At 49.2% G+C, this 19,556-nt stretch overlaps 1 protein-coding gene across 1 annotated transcript; it reads left to right on the top strand.

Annotated features, from left to right (window-relative positions):
* Positions 1-28: 28 nt before the first annotated feature.
* On the top strand, positions 29-19,328 carry TMEM38A (transmembrane protein 38A). Its single transcript, XM_025457916.3, has 6 exons — positions 29-921; positions 12,013-12,169; positions 12,433-12,617; positions 15,063-15,150; positions 16,837-16,954; positions 17,738-19,328. The coding sequence occupies exons 1-6, from the start codon at positions 582-584 to the stop codon at positions 17,963-17,965; spliced, it is 1,116 nt and encodes a 371-aa protein (XP_025313701.2). The 5' UTR covers positions 29-581; the 3' UTR covers positions 17,966-19,328.
* Positions 19,329-19,556: the final 228 nt, after the last annotated feature.

The raw sequence follows: 19,556 nt of genomic DNA, 5'->3' as shown, positions 1-19,556 counted from the left end.
CATCCCGGGCGGGATTGGGTTACGCGCTGGAGGCGTGCCGCGCAGGCGTGTGGCCCCGGCGCGCTGGAGGATTGGCGCTGTAACTATTCCTTCTGGGCTGGGGTCTCCCGCTCGGCTTCCGGAGGAACCCGGCCTCCTGCCCCCTGAGCCGCACTGGGGAATGAATGGGTCCTGACGCAGGGGGCTCTCCGGGCAGGATTCCCGCGGGGGGAGGCAGGGATCCCCACTAGGCTGGAGCTACGGGGGGCGGAGGGCCGACCGAGCTGTCCCTTCGGAGAATCGGGATCCCGGTGGGGAATGGAGGTCATGACTTACGGAGCCCCACGGAGGCCTAGCGTCATGACAGCTCCGTAAAGGACGGGGGTCTTGACCCTCTAGGGCACGGGAAGATGGGGTTCGCAACTGGCCGGGACCCACAGAGGATGCAGGTCGCGATCCAAGGGCTCCGGGGGACGTGGGTCCTAAGGAGTCCTGACTGATCCATCCCTCCTGGATGCAGGACCCCCCAATGGGCAGCCAGCCTGTCCAAATCACACCATAGGGACCCCTACACCCTCCCTGCTGGGCTGACGAGGGTCGTGATGGCCCGAGGGACGGAGTCTGGGACACCGACTGGCTTTTGGGGACAAGACGGCCCCACCACCCGCCCCGGGGCGACCCGCCTCCTCTCCCACGGGGGCCGGGTTGGGGGCGGTGCCTGGCGGGCGGGGGCGGGTCCAGCGGCGGGGCTGCAGTCGCCGGGCCGCGGGCTGCGGGACGGACTGGGCCGGGGTCTGGGGTGGGACCCGGCGGGCGCCATGGAGCTGCTCTCGGCGCTGAGCCTAGGCGAGCTGGCGCTCAGCTTCTCGCGGGTGCCGCTCTTCCCCGTCTTCGACCTCAGCTACTTCATCGTCTCCATCCTCTACCTCAAGTATGAGCCAGGTGAGCCAGGGCGAGGAGCCCGTGGGGGCCGGCATCGCGGGGCGGGGGTAAACCTGCGGGTGGCGAGGTGCGGGAAGCCCCCGATCGTGGCGGGGCACAGCCCCCGGGGCTGGATCCGGGGAGCAGCAGGTGCCGGGATCGTGCGGTTCCTCCGCGGGGAGAGGGCAGGAGGAGGGAGAAGACCAGAGGGAGGGCAAGGAGAGAAGCCCCCGGGATGGGGGGGCCGGGGTGGGGGAGGGCTGGAGAGGAATGCGGCTGCACAGAGCGGAGGGAACGGGTGCTGGGGAGGGGGCTAGGAGAGAAGGTCAGGGGTCCCGGCAGGGTCGCGTGGACTTGAGGAAGCGGCACAGGCCGTGGTGAGGGCGCAGGCGGGGGTCGGCGCTGCTGGCCTGCCCAGGTGTCCTGGCCGCCTGCAGCCGTGACCTCCCTCCTTGCCCTTGGCGCGCAGAGCCCGAGCGGCTGTTGAGTGTCTATATAAGGGCCGGCAGTGCTGGGGGCAGTAATCCTGTTCGCAGAAAGTGACACCGGTGCCCCCGCTCCGCTGCGGCCCTGGGGCGATCTCCCCTCCTCCTCGGGCCGAGCGGAGCTGGGTCTCCTGCTCCCGGCGGGAATTTTTCCAGCCGTGGCGCGGATCCTTTCTACTTACTGAGCAGCATCGGCCGTAGGGCAGGGTGACTTGGGGTTAGCGTACGGCCGCCAGCTCCAGACCCTCGCGGAGAATCGCAGAAGGAAAAAGAGACTCTGGTTCTTGGGTTGTTGTTGGTTTTTTTTTTTTTTCTTAAGCGTTTTTTTTTTTTTTAGATAATGGTAAATAGCCTCCTTAGAATGTGCTCTATTTTTAGATAAGGCTCACTGAATGTTTCTTGTTCATCTCCTAGCGTTTTAACAAGTATAGCACACCAGCAAACGAAACGGACTAGAGAATTTAGCTTTAGAAAAGGGATCTGTCATCCCGAAACTTAGTGACCCTTTCTCCCACTTAGATGTAAATTACCCCTGTATTCTCCTCTCCGAAATGGAATACCTTTTTTTTTCAAATTATAAAAAAGGGGGCTTCTGTGTATTTAAAAATCAAGCTGAGAAACGCAAAAGAGATCATTACATTGAGGTATTGCCCATCCTTCCAGACCTCTCTTCTGTGCCTTTATAACCCTGTACTTAGAGATGGTAAAGCACGATTTTATGCAAATGGGATCATACTCTGCTTGCCAAGTATTTTTGTTCCATTTTATTTTTGCCCGTTCACAAGCCAGAGCCTATTCTTTAAAAGCTATTCTGCAGATCAGTTACTTTGCAAAGCAAAATAAGCTTTGTATGTCTTAGCATGAGCACAGGACTGCATTTCCTTGTCTAAGATGAATTTTTGGTGGCTCTGGCCAGTCCCTTGGGCAAGTACAGAACCCAGCACACCTTGGGAAATCTATAACTGTAGAGGGCTGGAGCCATGTAAGGATGTAGGACACAAGTGTCTAGAGGAAAGAGGTCCTCACTGGCTGGGAGCATGCGAGGGGAGGGAGGGGGGTCTAGATATTTCTGCCAGAGTAAATAAATCATCTGAACTAGAGGTACTGGAGCCTGAAGGTTCCTGAAGGTAGGGAAGATTCAGTGGTTCATAACTCTAGCTGCTTATTAGGGTCTCCCGGGGGCTTTTAACCCCCCATCTCATCTCCACTCCAGAAAAATTGAATTAGAATATCTGGGATAGGGCCCTGCATGCCCATGTTTCAAGCTCCCCTCCCCAGTGATTACTGCATGCTGTCAAGATTCAGAAACCCTTGCCCAATTCAAACCCCCTCTGTTTGTACCTGGGGAAATAGGAAATAGTGGCTAAGCTAATTTACATATGCAACGAACCTGTGGTCCCACAGCTGGTAGATGACAGCCTTGGGAGGCAAACCCAGGTCTGCCAGACCCCAAGACTCACTGCAATTTCCCTGGGGTACTTGCTTCCCCTTAGAAAAGGGAAGTGTTGGACCTAGCTGTTAGCCCCCTGTTTGGTGTTCCTGCTGAGCCTCTATAAAGGTTTCTTCCCAGAATCTATGTGCCAGATTACAGAACCAGCTACAGAATCTACAGGGCCCCTCACTCAGAAATTCAGAATTTCAAGATGGAGACAACAGAGCACTAAGCTGAATGTGGGACCCTTCCAAACACAGGGTCTTGGGCAACTGCAAAGGTAGCACACCTGTGAAGCTGACAGCCAAGCTGGCTTTTAGGAAAAATCTCTGAATTAAGAGTCAGATGTTTTACTCTACCACTGACTAAATATCAGGCTGGTTACTGCGCCTCCATGAGCTTTAGCCTATGAAATAGGCTCGTCAGAACATAATCCTGAACTCTTCTGCCTGGCTATTGTGAAGATGTATTGAGAGCTTTGTCGGTAGTAGGGTCTAAGGCACTTGTTACAATTATTTGTAAGGCCATGGGAGGATGTGTTTCCTGGGATGCGGGCATTTTCTGGGTCAGGCTTTCATGAGAATCCTGAATGAGGACGGAGCTCGAAGTGTGGTCCTCAGGTGAACAGCATCTATGGCCCCTGGGAGCTGGTTAAGAAATGCACAATGCCAGGCCCTCCCCAACCCAGACCTGCTGAACCAGAATCTGCATAACATTTAAGAAGTGATGGATGAAAAGAGGCAGGAGCTCCTTCTTAGACCTGGAGCTCCTTAACAGGGCAGAGAGGACCAGGTCTGGCTCAGCTCCAGGACCCCTAACTCTCTGCAAGAAGAGAAGAGGAAGCAGTGGATGTCGGCTGCATGATTGAATGAATGAATGATAGTCCTGGACACTTTTAAGCCTCAGCCTAACCAAAGAACCTTCCAGACCAGCGGTTCTCAAATATGCCTCCACATTCAACTCACCTGGGGAGCTTTTCAGACTCCTCTTGTTCCGACAGCACTCCTCCATTTGAATCAGGAGCACTATGCACGGTACCAGTGTCAGTATTTTTTTTTAAGTTCCCCAGCTAAGAATCAACTCTGTGCACCAGTGTTGCCCAACCTCTGCCTAAGTGACAGTGAGGGCCAGATCGTTCTCTGTAGGTGGAGGCTATTACAGGCATTTCAGGATATTTCACAGCATCTCTGGCTCAACCCACTAGATGCTGGTAGCACACCCAATTGTGACAACTGGAAATGTCGCCAGATGTAACTGCCCCCAGTTGAGAACCAATAATCTAGACTGAGTCTCAAACTCCAATGCTTTCAAGGGCCAGGCAGGTGATATATGGGAAGCAGTAAGCCAGCCAGGTGGGTACTGTCCCCAGGTGAGATCCAGACATCCAGAAGTGATTTTTCAAGGGAAGCTGGAAAGTGATTAGCTGGAAATGTGATTTTCAGTTCCTTATGTTTATGGATTGGCTGCTCAAACATTTTTTTTGTTTTAAAAAAAATTGTAAAAATAAATTTAAAAAATTTTTAAATAAGAATAACAGTTTTTCTTAAAAAAATTAATAGACTGTTTTCTAGAGCAGCCTTAGATCCACAGCAGAATTAAGCTGAAAGTACAGTTTTCATGTACTCTCTGACCTCCCCACCATCAACATTCTGCACTGAGGGGTACATTTGTTATAATCAATGAGCCTACATCATTATAATTATATTATCACTACCACATATTATCAACCAAAGTCTAGAATTTATATTAGGGTTACTTTGTGTTGTACATTTTGTGGACTTTGACAAATGTATAACATGTATCCACCATATCAGTATCATACAGTAGTTTTCACTAACCTAAAAATCCCCCAAGCTGCACATAATCATCCTGCCCCCTCCGCCAAGCCCCTGACAACTATCAATCTTTTTACTGTCTCCATAGTTTTAGCTTTTGCAATATATCATAGAATTGGAACCATACAGTATGTAGCCTTTTCAGACTGGCCTCTTTCACTTAGTAATAGGCATTTAAGCTTCTTCCATGTCTTCTTGTGGCTTGAGAATTCATTTCTTTTCATCGCTGAGTAATATCCCATAGTATATATGCATCATAGTTACTCATCTACTGAATAGACATCTTGGTTGCAGTTTGACATCTTCTAAAATAAATAATGTGGGGCTAAGGAGACAGCTCCTTGACCCCTGTTTTGAAACATCTTGCATGAACTGTAAGCTTTTTGAGGGTGGGGGGCTGACTATCCTCCAGCCTTGCAAGGCAGGGGCTGCCATCTCTTACAGGGGAAGAAACCAAGGCAGACACCCGAGCTTGAAGGCTCAGGAGAAGACTTGCCTTCAAGTCATTGAGAAGCTCTGTAAACATACTTCCCATGTTTAGACCTCAGATTAAAGAGCACAGAGCCACTGCAGAGCCCTGGGAACCTTCTAGTGCTTCCCTGCCATCCATAGACAAGACACTGACCCCAGAGAGGGACTGTTATAGTGCCTATCTCAGGCCAGAACTAGGGACGCAGTCACGGCTTCCTCCTCCCTCCTAAGGCAGAGCTGATTTTTAGAAATCCATCAGCTAAAATTTCCACCCACAGGTACTTTCCATTTCAATTCCATGCTAAGAATCACTTGTGCATAATTGCTAAGCACTAAGCAATTTCTTTTTGTCTTCACTGGTGCCCTTTGAAAGGAATAATAGCACTGGGATGATCACCTCGCCCAGGTTCCATTAGAACAAGCACCAAAAGTCCCACATCCCTGAAACCCCTTGGTCAGGCCAACTGGGATGGTGGGTCACTAGATAGCACCCTCGTGATACACAAATACGCCCGTTCAGGCCCAGAGACAGGAGTCAAAAGCTTCCCCCAATGAGAGGGGAGTGCTTTAGTGGCCAACCTGGGATTGCAATCCACATTCTCTTGGTTCCTGGTGCTGCCCCAAAACCCAGCAAGAGAACTCAGGAAGGAGTATGGCAAAGGGAAAGAGCTAGAGGGAAGGTTCTTAGCATCACCTTGCTAAGGATCTTCAGGGCAGGCTCATCCCCCATCAGCCTCCGTCTTGGCCTCTGTGGCAATGGGGAGGCTGACCTTGCTCTTTCTGGGGTTGCTGAGATAAGTTTGATAATGCTAAGAATCATATTGACAATCATACACACCCCATTGAATCATCGATGATACAACTTGGCAGGGGGTGCTCTCATGTTCTTCTTTTGAAAGCAGAGGAAGCTGAGGCTGGTGGAGACCATTTATTTGCTCAAGGCCACACCAGAGTTAGCAGCAGAGCCGAACCTGAGTCAGTGACTTTTCCACCAGGACTCACCCATGGTGCAAACACGGGAGCCTGCTTTACTCCCACAAACTACCTCCACCCCGGGCTCCGTGGCCTCAGTCCCTGGGATGGTCCCAGAGGGCACAAGAATGACCCTGGAAAGAATTCAACCCCTATGGGTTATTTTTAGATGCAGAGGTATCCATTTCTGCAAAACATGGGTGCCTCACCTGACCCAGCCCTTGCAGGACCCACCAGCTGCTCCAAAGGATTAACTCTCAGCTGGCAGCATTTTAAATAGACACCCCAGAGAAGAGAAGAGAACATTCTGCTTCATACTGTAGGACCTTTGTAAATGCTGAGACTTAGGACAACTTCGAGGGCAGGGAAAAGATGCACTCTGGGCTTGTAACTCCAGGGTGAGATTGAAGAGGGAAATTTCAATTCCAGCCCTTGTTAGGAGCTAGGAAAAGAAAGGATTGGGGTTCACACCTGACAGAAGGAGCAGGACACAGAAGAAAAATGATTTGTCCAAGGTCACATGGTTAATTGGGGGTGGCGAAGAGAAAGAGGATTGTGTTTATAACTTTCTGTCAAACAACTCTTATTAGGCATGCTTCCTGATTATAAAATGTAGTTTGCATAAGAGAATGGGTAGATAACTTGTGATCTATTCCTAAGATGGACTATCTTACAGCAGAGAAAAATGAAAATTGCCCTTAAAAATACTGTGGTGGCGCAGTGGTTTAGCGCTGCCTGCAGCTTGGGCTGTGGTCCTGGAGACCTGAGATCAAGCCCCACGTTGGGCTCCCTGCATGGAGCCTACTTCTCCCTCTGCCTGTGTCTCTGCCTCTCTCTCTCTCTCTGAATAAATAAATAAGTAAATAAATAAATAAATAATCTTTTTTAAAAATCTTAAAAGATATGTAACTTAAAGCAAAAAATGTTTTAAAAAAATACTGTGCTCAGTGAAAGAGCCAGAGGCAAAAGGCTATATGATTCTACCTCTATGAAATATGTAGGTTCAGAACATTTTCCTCACCCCAAAAGGAAACCCCATCCTCATGAGCAGTCACTCCCCATCCCCCCAGGCCCCGGCCCCTGGCAGCCACTCATCTGCTTTCTGTTTCTATGAATTTACTTGTTCTGGACATTTAATATAGATGACATCATACACTATGTGATCTTTTGTGTCTGGCTTGTTTTCAAGATTTGTCCATGTTGTAGTGTATGCTAGGACTTCATTCCTCTTTAAAACTAAATAATATTCCATTGTGTGAATCTACCACATTTTGTTTATCCATTCATCTGTTGGTGGACACTTGGGTTGTTTCTACCCTTTAGCAATTGTGAATAGTGCTGCTTGTGAACATGATTTTTTAAGAGTCTTCCAGAACGTTTTGCTGGGTTCTTCCAGTAGGATATAGCACAGTTCCCCCCTGCCCACCTCCTATTCCTGGACCTCTGATCATGGCCATCAGAGAGGGGACAGGTAGTGAGGGTCTGATGAGGGAGCCTGTGGAGCCCAGTATGATGAAACAGATGAGCACCCCGTGTCCCTCCTGCTTACCAGCTTTCCAGGTGACTCTTGTTTTTGCTAGTTTGGGTGATTAAATATTTCATACACACAGAACATGTATCACAGACACCTCTTTCCCCTCCACACAGACTTAACAGATGTGAACATAGATTTGCTTCAGATTTTTTAAAAAGATGTTATTTATTTATTTATTTATTTATTTATTTATTTATTTATTTACTCATTTATTTGAGAGAGAATATGCAAGTTGAGAGGAAGGGCAGAGGGAGAGGAAAAGAATCTCAAACGGACTCCAAGTTGAATGTGCAGCCCAGCTCAGGGTTTGATCCCACAACCCTGAGATCATGACCTGAGCCAAAACTAAGATTCGATCACTTAACCAACTGTGCCACCCACTTGCCCCACTTCAGATGATTATTAATAAATAGATTGAGAGACACAGCCAACCTCATCCCTTTTCCCTCCTCCCTCTCTAGATGTGACCACCACCCTAAAATCCCCGTGTATTGTTTCATGCCTGTAATTACACTTTCTCACTATATACGTGTCTATGAACTACTCAGAGTGTGTTGTGTTTTAAATATATACATAAAATATACGTAAATATATCAGTTTGCAACTTAACCTTATTACTCCGTAATAACCGCAAAGGATTTATCCATGTTGATTTATCTCCAGAAGAGATTTTGTCCCCAGGGATATTTGGCAATATCTGGAGGCAGTTCCGGCTGTCACAACCAGGGTAGGAACATGCCCTTGCTATCTAGTGGGTGGAAGCCAGGGATGCTGCTCTTCATCCCAAGAGCACAGGACAGCCCCTACTGCAGCAGGAAATGATCCAGCCCCATAGGAAAGCAGTGACACATGCGGTTGAGCCTGGATGTAGATGCAGTTCACTTTTAAATACTGACTCTGTGTGTGACTCTCCACCCCATCACTGAAAGATATAGACTTTACTTTTCCACTGTGACAATGTGGCAGTGAAATCCTTTCCACATCTCCTTTGCTGGTTTCTTTTGGGTCAGTAGCGAGGAACAGAATTGCTAAGACATAAGCAATGCACAGCCTCAGATTCGCTCAGTATTAGCAAATTGCCTCCAAGGTGGTTATGCCTGTAGATCCTCCCAATTCCCAATGTGTGTGTAGAGGAAAACTTGGGCTTTTTCCCCTCTGGAGGAGGGGCAGATATTTCCACCACCCACCCCTACTTCTCTGTGAGGTTGACCAAGCTAAGAAGGCAGCTCCTTCTACAGAAGGGAGTGAGCTTCATGTTTCTTGGAATGAAAGACCTTACAATGACTCTGTTCCAAATAAGGTCACGTTCTAAAGTTCTGGTAGATGTGAATTCTGGGCAGGGGGACACTGGCCCCCCACATAACTCACTGCAAGTGGGGATATTGATCCTCATATTATGTGTGGTTAAAAGCTCTCAAGGGCAGAGTGAAGGCATATAGTTGCCTGGGACAAAATAGTAACTCCACAAATATGTGGAACAGGGGAGGTTTTGTTATAGCGCGACCCACAGTACCCAGCAACCTCAATGCCTAGGAGGTGTTCGTCCACATTTAGAATGTAAGTTCCATGAGGGCAGTAGTTCATTCACTCACAACTATTTTTTGGGCAGCTACTATGTGTCACACCACCATGTGCTGGGGGTGCAGCTACAGGTAAGACTGATGAGGTCTCCCTACTCACCAAAGCTTGATTTCAGCTCAGAGCATGATCTCGGGGGTCATAAGATCAAGTCCTGCATTGGTGTGGGGGTGGGGTCCGTGCTCAGCAGGGAGTCTGCTTGAGAGTCTCTCTCCCTCTCCTCCTTCCCTTCCCCCACCTGAGTTCCACTAGTGCATGCGCTCTCTCTAAAATAAATAAATAAATCTAAAAAAAAACAAACAAACCTGAACAGATCATATCTTTTGATTAGTTTTTGATTAATAGATCACATGTAACCTTGTCATCTCACGCCCACACTGAGTGGAATTGTCATTAGATTCAAGTGAATTGCTTAAGGAGAGTTATTGGTACCAGCCCTGGCCTTGAGAGCTAAATAGCTGTGCCTGACAACTTAATCCTAAAGGCATTCTCTGGAAAGTGAAACTAGTCGGGGAGGGGAGGAGTCTAGATGACACAGTTGTCACACCAGGAGACACCCAGGGCGCAACTTGGGGGTGTGGCCATAGGGAGATATGACCACATTAACATAAAGATAGGAGGTGCCTGGCTGACTCAGTCAATACAATGTATGACTCTTGATCTCCAGGTCATGAGTTCAAGCCCCAGGGTTCCTACGAACACAGTTTGAAAACCTTTGTCCTTGAGAGCCTATCCTCCTAGCCACAGATAGATGATCTTGGGTTATCAGGGCTGCAGGACATCAGCCAGCTCATTCTTCTATCTCTGTGTGGTGCTTAACATTGCTGCCCATCAGAATCACCAGGAACACTAAAAAGTCCATAAGCTCAGCCATACCCCAGACTGACCAACTGAGATGCTCTGGGATGGATCTCCGGTATCTGGTTTATGAAGTCCCCAGGCAATGCTGATATACAGCCAAATTGGAGGCCAGTGTACTGAGCCATCTTCTTGATGGATTGGATTCCTATTTCTCTTTGCTAAGCAAGACCAGACCATTCTTTTTTGTATTTTGTTGCCCTGGGTTTATACAAAGACTCAGTTTACTATCATTTATGAGTGTGTATCCTCAGTTACAGAAACTGAAATAAGTCACCTTTTTTCTGTTGTCCTTATTTTATAACAGCTTTATTGAGTCATAATTCACATACCACCCAATTCACCCATTGAATGCATCCCATTCGGGACACCTCGGTGGCTCACCTGGTTAAGCATCTGCCTTTGGGTCAGGTCATGATCCCAGGGTCCTGGGATCAAGCCCCATATCTGGCCCCCTGCTTAGCAGGGAGTCTGCTTCTCCATCTCCGTCTACCACTCCCCCTGCTTATACTCTCTTGCTCTCTCATAGAAATTAAATATTTTTAAAAATAAAAATTATAAAGCATCCCATTCATTGGTTTTTAGTATATTCACAGAATTGTGTACCCATCAACTCCAGAAACAAATCTGTATCCTTTAGCTGTCACCCTCCCATCTCCCTTATTCCCTCCAGCCTAAGCAATCTCTAATCTACCTTCTCTTAGTGTTAAAAATTAAATAAAATACTGAGACCCATAATAGGATGAAGTCCACAGGGTCATGGGAGCCCAGAGGCAGGAGTGACTGACCTAGCAGAGCAAGGAAGCCTTCCCAGAGGATGGCATTTGTGCTTGGCCATTTCTGCTTTTGTGTCTTTGCTCCTTCTCTATGCCACTAGCTTGTAACAGAAGACAACAAATGTTGGGGAGGATGCAGAGAAGTTGGAACCCTTGTGAACCACTGGTAGGAATGCAACATGGTACAGCCGCAGTGGAAAACAATATGACAGTTCCTCAAAAAAATCCATCAATTCTACTTCTGGGTATATCCCCAAAAGAGATGAAAGCCGGAACTCAAACAGACATTGGTACACTTATGTTCTTAGCAGCATTATTCACAATAGCCAAAAGGTGAGAAAAACTCCAATGTCCATTGATGGATGAGTGAATAAACAAACTGTGGAATATCCATACAATGGAATATTGTTTAGCCCTAGAAAAGAAGGAATTCGACACTGCCACAGTGTGAATGAACCTTGACATTATCCTGAGTGAAATAAGCCAGACACAAATGGACAAATACTATGTGATTCCACTCACCTGAGGTCCCTAGAGCAGTCAGATTCACAGAGACAAAGTAGATGGTGGGAGCCAGGGGCTGGGGGAGGGAATAGGGAGTCTGTGTTTAATGGGGACAGAGTTTCAGTGGAGAACAATGAAAAAGTCCTAGAGATGGATGGTGGTGAGGGTCACATGACAATGTGAATGTGCTTAATGCCCCCTGAGCTGGGCACTTAAAAATGGTTAAAGTAGCACATTTCATGTATATTTTACCACAATAAAAGAATTTAAAAAGAGGGAGAGACCAAGAGGGCAGGCATGAGCCTGTAGGGATCTTGGCATCAGCCCAAGGCGGGAGAAGCCGCATGGAAGTGTTCCCATCTGTACATTGCTCTGTGTCCACGCCTCCCTCTCTTATAGGGATAACGAGAGTGATCCCTTGGCTGTGATTATCAATGAGGATTTAACGAGTCCTTCATATAAAAGTAAACCCAGCGTCTGAGACCTGGAAGTGCTTGCTAAATGTAAGCTGGCAGTACCATCATTGTCCCCTCTCTGAGCCTGAGTTCTTCCCCTGAAGTGGGCAAGCTGCAAGGCAGTTGAATTAGGATGGGCTGACCAGAGGGTATGGGGACAAAGCAGACCCTTGGCACCCTGGTGACAGTGGGGATACCCCCATGCCCCCCAGGAGCAGTCGAGCTTTCCCGACGCCATCCCATGGCATCCTGGCTGTGTGCCATGCTGCACTGCTTCGGGAGTTACATCTTGGCTGATCTTCTCCTTGGGGAGCCCCTGATCGACTACTTCAGCAACAATTCCAGCGTCCTGCTGGCCTCAGCTGTCTGGTAAGCACTGTCAGGCTGGTGGGGTGTGGGAGAGCAGAGTTGGGGGCAGGGGTGATCCAGCCACCTGGGAAGTGGGAGGCAGGAGGTTGGAGGAAACAGGACCCATCACACAACCTCCACGGTGGACCTGAATGCACTGCTGTCCACTGCCCAGCTCTCTCCTGAGCCCGGCAAGTTGGGGAGGGGGATCTGGGCACCATCTCATCTCCCAGGGACCCCCAACAGTCTGTTTCCCCCTGACATTCCATGCTCTCTCCCCAAAGGTACTTGATTTTCTTCTGCCCTCTGGACCTTTTCTACAAGTGTGTCTGCTTCCTGCCTGTGAAACTTATATTCGTGGCCATGAAGGAGGTAGTGAGAGTCCGGAAGATCGCCGTGGGCATCCATCACGCCCATCACCACTACCACCACGGGTGGTTCGTCATGATTGCCACTGGCTGGGTCAAAGGTAAACAGGACCATGATTACAAGGAAAGTCACCTCAGTTGAGAACCCCTGCTCAGTGGTACATGTCAGGCCAGACATTACTCCAGGCTCAGAGGACTGTTGTGGGAGTCCAGCCTCATTAGCCAAGAGCTTTAAAGTTAGTGGGAAGGTTCTTCCAGAATTTAACTGTCAGAGATAAATAGGACAACGAGACAATGACACCTGTCTCTCAAGCAGGTTTTCTCAACTGCGACACTACTGATGTTTGGTGTCAGATCATCCTCGTGGTGGGTGCTGTCTTGTGCTTTGTAACATATTGAACAGCATCCCTGGCCACCTCCCACCAGATGTCAGTAGCACCCACCTGTGTGACAACCAGAAATGTCTCTAGATGTTGCCAAATGCCTCCTGGAGAAGAAACCACACCCCTATAACTACAGCGGTCCTTAACCTTTGTGGGCCATGGTCCTCTTTGAGCCCGGTAAAGACTTTTATGTTTCTAAATGCATAAGATAAAATATACGAGATGATAAAAGAGGTCCATTATTTTAAAATAGTTATCAAAAAAAATTTTAATAAAATAGTTACCAAAAAGTTTTAATATGATACAGTAATTTTATACATCTTTACCAATGCATTAAGTAAGAGACCATTCATTTAGCACATAGGTATTTCTGAACTTTTGAAGTGTTGTCGAGCACAAATGATATTATGAAACCATCTGCAACAATGGGATTGTGAAAAAGGAAAAAAATCCATGAATTCCATTGGTGTTGGAGTCACAGCCTTGCAAATCCTTATCAGCTTACTGCCTTCCTTCACAATGGAAGGAAAGTGTGTATTTCTTTTTTTTTTTTTTTTTTAATTTTTATTTATTTATGATAGTCACACAGAGAGAGAGGCAGAGACATAGGCAGAGGGAGAAGCAGGCTCCATGCTCCAGGAGCCCGACATGGGATTCGATCCCGGGTCTCCAGGATCACGCGCTGGGCCAAAGGCAGGCGCTAAACCGCTGCGCCACCCAGGGATCCCGAAAGTGTGTATTTCAGTGAGGCACATGAAAATGAAGTAGTTCTGTTTCCTGTGTGGGTTCGTGGACCCCAAGTTAAGACTTTATGACTCAGGGCAGACTTGAGTTGAGGCCTTTACACAGCTTAATCTCATTTGATTCTTAAGACTTTGCTTCGGGAGAAGTCTAACATCACCCCCTATTTACTGAGGAAGGAAATGAAATGACTTCCACATGGTCACACAGCTAAGGGGGTGCAGCTAGGTTTGACTCCAGGTCCTCTGAATTCAGCATCCATTCCTACTACTTTGAAGTCCTCCTTTTCCTTCTCCTCTAGCTGTGCTAAGAGGCAGACCAAGATAGACTTTAAAACGAAAAATGTTACTAAAAATAAAGAGGAGCACTTTACAGTGATGGGTCAACCCATTGGGAAGATATAACAATTATACACATATAGGCACCTAAAAACAGCACCAAAATATATAAAGCAAAAACTGAAAGAAGTTAAAGGAGAAATAGACAATCCAACAATAATTGTAGAAGTGCAGCAAGAGTAACAGAAAGACAGGGAAAGGAGGCTCAAGCAGGTGCTAATACCACTGGGCACCTCATCCCTGCTCCCTTATACCAAAGTGGGTACTGCCAAAATGCCAGGGCTTAGAAGTACCCTCCACTGAGCCACAGTGTACTCAGCACCATTGACACATGGGGCTGGATCATGCCCTGTGGTGGAGGCAGTCTTTTGCATTGTAGGATGTTGAGCAGCATTCCTGGCCTTAACCCACCAGTAGTAGCCTCACCCCAGTTGCAACAACCAAAAATGTCTCCAGATATTTCCAAATGCCTCCTTGGGGGCAAAGTCATTCCAGATATGAACTACTGGTCCAGTGGTACATACCAGGGACCTCAGTGTGGCCATTCCTGGAGTAGGTGTCCAAGCCTCTTTGACCAGTACATTTGGAGTAAATGGAAAGGTTCTTTTAGAACTTCAGCCATTATGTCCCATATGGGTCTCCTTATTCGCTCTCCAGGAAGCCTGTGCTATAGAACGAATTCCCTAGGGGTATAGCATGCCTCCCAGAGGGCAAATGGCTTGAGAAGGACTGAAAGTTCAGAGCCCTAAGGAGGAGAGAGCCTAGGATGGAGAGACTTCCAAAAGCCTCATGCACGGCTCAGGGTCCTGGACTAGGAGGATCAGGGCAGACAACGCTGTTGTTCAAAACATACCTTGCAGATAGAATATGATCTCAATTCCTTCATGCGGGTTTTGTTCCAAGTATGCATGTAATCCTCCTGAGCCTCAGTTTCCCCACTGCAACTGATTATCATACACCCAGCCTCAGTGTCCCTCTGGAAAAGACTCTAGGAGCAGAGAAGCTGCTTCCTTGGGAACTCAGCCAAGAAGTGGAATGGGGAGCTGGAGGTGGCAGGCTCATTCAGGAGCACCCTGTCTCGTAGGCTCTGGTGTCGCCCTCATGTCCAACTTTGAGCAGCTGCTCCGAGGGGTCTGGAAGCCAGAGACCAATGAGATCCTGCACATGTCCTTGTGAGTATCCTATCCCCCGCCCCATCCTTCCTGTACGTATAGGTGCCTCTGGGGCCCAACCCTGGGTTGGATGCCCTGGTAACTTAGAAGCCTGATTCTGTCTTTCAGAAGCTTCCAGAGGTCATGGAACAGAAGGGGAGTCATGGTTCTGCCTAGAGGAAAGGGACAGGCAGAGCAGCAGGGAGTTGATTTGGGTTGATTTGGGTTTTGAAGAGTGAGTAGGAGTTTTCTGGCAAAGGAGGAGTCTCTGGACAGAGGTGAGCACCTCTGCCAATGTCAAGTCAGAAAAGAGCAATGATTCTGCCCAGTTCCGCAGGGTCAGGGTACAGAATATGGGTGGGAATGAGGAGTACAGAGCATGGGATACAGGGCATTGGTGGGGAGTGTGGCTGGGACTACGTGGACAGGACCTTGTGGCAGCATCCAGAACCCGACCTCGGGCTCCATGCTACATTTAGCCTATAGAGTTTTTATTTTTATTTATTTATTTTTAAAGATTTTATTTATTTATTCATGAGAGACACAGAGAGAGAAAGAGAGAGGCAGAGACACAGGCAGAGGGAGAAGCAGGCTCCATGCAGGGAGCCTGACGTGGGACTTGATCCTGGGTCTCCAGGATCACACCCTGGGCTGAAGGCGGCACTAAACCACTGAGCCACCCGGGCTGCCCAGCCTATAGATTTTTAAAAACCTAATTGGTTTGGACTAGTTAAATTTTCTCCCAATCTACAATAAATAAAGTGGTAGCCATTAAAATATGACAGAAATTTTTTTAAAGGCTCACCTATATACCAATGAAAATTCCCATTCCACCCTTCAAAAAAAAGAGCATTATCTCATTTTGTCCCTGCCAAAAATCTACTCCCACCCTCAGTTCACCGACAAGGAAATGGGCCCCCAGAATGTTGTGTTGCCTGCCACTGAGTAGGCAAGTGGTTTCCTTTCTTGGATTCTATTTCCACCTCATCAGCTGAGTGTGAGGGCTCCATGGAATCACACTCATAAACTCCCTGGCCCTGGCACCTGGTGAGTGCTTTGGAAATATCCGGAAGAATTATCATCATTAAGGACAGCAGTGAACAACAGACGTTGGAAACAGAAGTCACGGGTCTCTCTTTCATAACAAGTTAAAATATTGAAAACCTATCCTGTAAGAAAGAAAGGGAAGGTTAAGAAGAACCATGTGAAAAAAAAAAAAAAAGAAGAACCATGTGTTGTGACCCCACCTCCGGGGGCACTGTGCTGGTGTCCGGTGTTTTACTGGGGTTTGGTCACACAGACATAGCTGACCGCCTGCATGCCTGCCCTGTCTCCAGCCCCTCCAGAGGTCGAGCTGATACCACGTGGCCCAAGACCCCACCTTAAATCACGTCGTTATTAACTGGTATGACCCAAAGTCCCCAAGTAAACAAAGACACTCCTCTCAGGCAAAGCATGTCCAGGGCTTAGCGGATACCTCCCAGGAGCCGGGGGGAAAGGCATATCTCTCTTCGGGCCAAAGAGAGATATGCCACCCTTGACCGTGCAAGGAGACACCACCTTATCCTTGGCAAGCAGGCATCATCCCGCTTCACACTCAGGAGAAGCTGGGGTGGCAATGGGCAGGCGGAGTAGAGGGTCTGGGCCAGAGGGAAAAAGACCTGAGCTACATGGCATCCCACAATAACAGAGGCTGCCCCCCTCCAGCCCCACAAAGGCCAGCTTGTACGGAGCCATACTCTTCACCCTCCAGCAGACCCGCTGGCTCCCGGTATCCAAAGCCAGCCTTATCTTCATCTTCACCATGTTCATGGTGTCCTGCAAGGTAAGCCCTCCTGCCCTGACTTCCAGCTTCCAGCTTGGGAGCTCAGGTTTCCAGTTTCGGGTCCCAGAAAGGGCAACCCTAAGGCACTAGGTCTGTGCATTGGAGGAAGGTCTGATAAGAGGAGTGTCCAGCAGGTGGGGACAAGGTAAGGAGAATAAGGCCTTCTGAGCAGGGGAGACCCTTTTGAGGGTCCAGGCTGAGCAAAGGCTGGAGAGTGGGGCAGGGGCGCATAGAGTCTGGACAATCAGGACCTCATGCTTGAGCGATGGAAAGCTGAGGGACCAGACCCTAGAAGGTATGCTCAGGACACCAAGGACCCAGGCTAGACAAGGAATGGTCCTGGTCTGATCCTGAGGCTTTGAGCTGGGGTTAGCTCACCCAGGAGGGGCCTTGGGGGACTACAGAGTCCTCCCCATGGATCTGAGAGGGGACCTATAGGCCACTGAAAAGGGGAAGGGAGTGAGCAGCCACAGGCCAAGCATTGTTCCTCTCTGAGCCCAAGGGTTGGGGGACCCCTAAGGGGAGGGAGGAGGTCAACTGTCCCCAGGTGCCCAATACTGTCTGGGTTTCAGCACCAGAAGTCCTGCATCCTGGGAAGCCTAGGATAGTTGGTCACCCTTCTGGGGGTGCATAAAGCCAGAGGGATGGGTCTGTGCTACCTCTGACCTTGACGTAGTTGACCTTTTCTCCCCTCTTCCCTCCTCTCCCCTCCCCCCACTTTGCTTTCCGCTTCCATCTCCCTTTGTCTTGCTGTCTCCCTGTCCTTCTGCCACCCCACCTCAGGTATTCCTGACGGCCACTCACTCCCACAGCTCCCCGTTTGATGTCCTGGAAGGCTACATCTGCCCTGTGCTGTTTGGGACCTCCTGGGGGGGCGACCATCACCATGACAACCATGGCGGGTCCCATGGTGGCGGTGGGCCCGGCTCGCCACACTCAGCCCTGCCTGCTAAGTCCAAAGAGGAGCTGAGTGAGGGCTCCAGGAAGAAGAAGACCAAGAAGGCAGATTAGTGGGTGGCCCAGAGGCCTTGAGGGGCGCCAGGGAGAGAACCCTGACCCAAGACCCTCAGAGCCGGTGCGGGGGCATCCTGGACTCAGCTCTCCCCTCTCCGGGCCTCTACTTCCCAGTCTGCAAACTGGGGCCATTTGACAGTCCACCCTCCAGGGCTGATGTGGGGGGGTTAAGTGAGATATGGGGGTGAGGGGCATTTGTAGGAATGGAGGGGTCCCTCTCTTTCTGCCAGGCCACCATAGCAACACAGCTTTATTTGAGGGGAGGCCCACAGCATCCGGGCAGTGGCCCCAGCCAGAAACCCTAGCAGTTATATTCTTGGTTCTATTATTTCCTCTCTAAAATTACATCTTGACTCTAAAAGAACTTCAAGTCAGGTTGAGACTCATGAATTTGATGGACAATTCCTAAGTGTCTGCTGTGAGGCAGCTGCTGTGACTTCTGTCTCTTCTTACCTACTCCTCCTGGACAACATTGGGCAAGCTGCCCCCTCCGAGCCTTGCATTCCCCTTCTGTATAGTGGAGACGCCCAGCCCTCCTCTGTGTGGAAGTGCTGGTGTGTGCCTTATAAACTCTTAAGCACCGTGCAGTCGGGTGGGGAGGCCTTGATGGATGTTCCTCGTGCTTGAGAACAGCTTTGCATTTTAGACTATTTGTGTTTGTGGATCAGAGAACATCCCCCGCCCCCCCACAACAAGTTACCTGGCACAGAGGAGGCCTTCAGTTGACACATCTAGGCCAGTCTTGAGAGCTCGGAGGGTGAGGAAGGCTTGTTCTTATCTTTGGCTTCAGGCCACCCCTAAACCAAAGAAATGCAGCTGGCTGGGCAGGGGCCCCAAGATCCAGGTCTGTAAAGGGGTTCTGAGTACTTGTCGGGCCCTAGACACATTGGGCCTCCCCCATGCTAGCGGCCTCCAGGGCTCCTTTAATCACCCAGAGGAGTTGGCTTGCTCTATGGTGGGCCTTGTGCTGCTGCTGGGCCCTGGGAACATGCTTCGGGGTGAGTGAGGGGAATGGTAGCTGAGCGGCACCCCACCACCACCACCCCTCCATCTCAGCCTGTTATCAGGACACCCTTGAGGATGGGTAGATTAGGTGTGGCCAGTCTCCGGCAGTGTTTTGGCCCAGACGGGGCCGGCTTAGAGCTGTCGTCCGCACAGGGGTGCTCAGGGCAGCAGCCTACAGCTGCAAAAAACATCAGCACGGGGGCAGCAGGGTCCCAGGTATTGCCCAGCTGTTGGGAAAGTGCCTTGATTGGTGACACCTGGGAGCCGGATGGGTCCTGAGGCTCCGAATTCATCCTCTTGCATGTTTATCAAGGCTCGGCATGAAGGTTCAGCAAATAAATCTGTTATGGAAGAAGCACATTGCCTTGGCTCTTTCATTCTTGCTTTCGGCCTCAGGACACAGTAGGGTTCTGTGTCCTTAGAGATACTCAGAGTTTGCAGGGAGATGAGGCTCATGACAGCCCCCAATCACCAAGAAGGGATGGACCCAGTGGGTAGAGTCTGAGTTTGGGGTTCAAATATTCACCGTGCCACCGACAGATCACAAGGCCTCCCCTTCTCCAAGCCTATTTGCTTCTTGGGG

This window comes from Canis lupus, chromosome 20 (genome assembly GCF_003254725.2).
Source record: "Canis lupus dingo isolate Sandy chromosome 20, ASM325472v2, whole genome shotgun sequence".
NCBI lineage: Eukaryota > Metazoa > Chordata > Mammalia > Carnivora > Canidae > Canis > Canis lupus.
The sequence above is the reverse complement of the archived record's forward strand: the minus strand, read 5'-3'. Positions and strand labels throughout refer to the sequence as shown.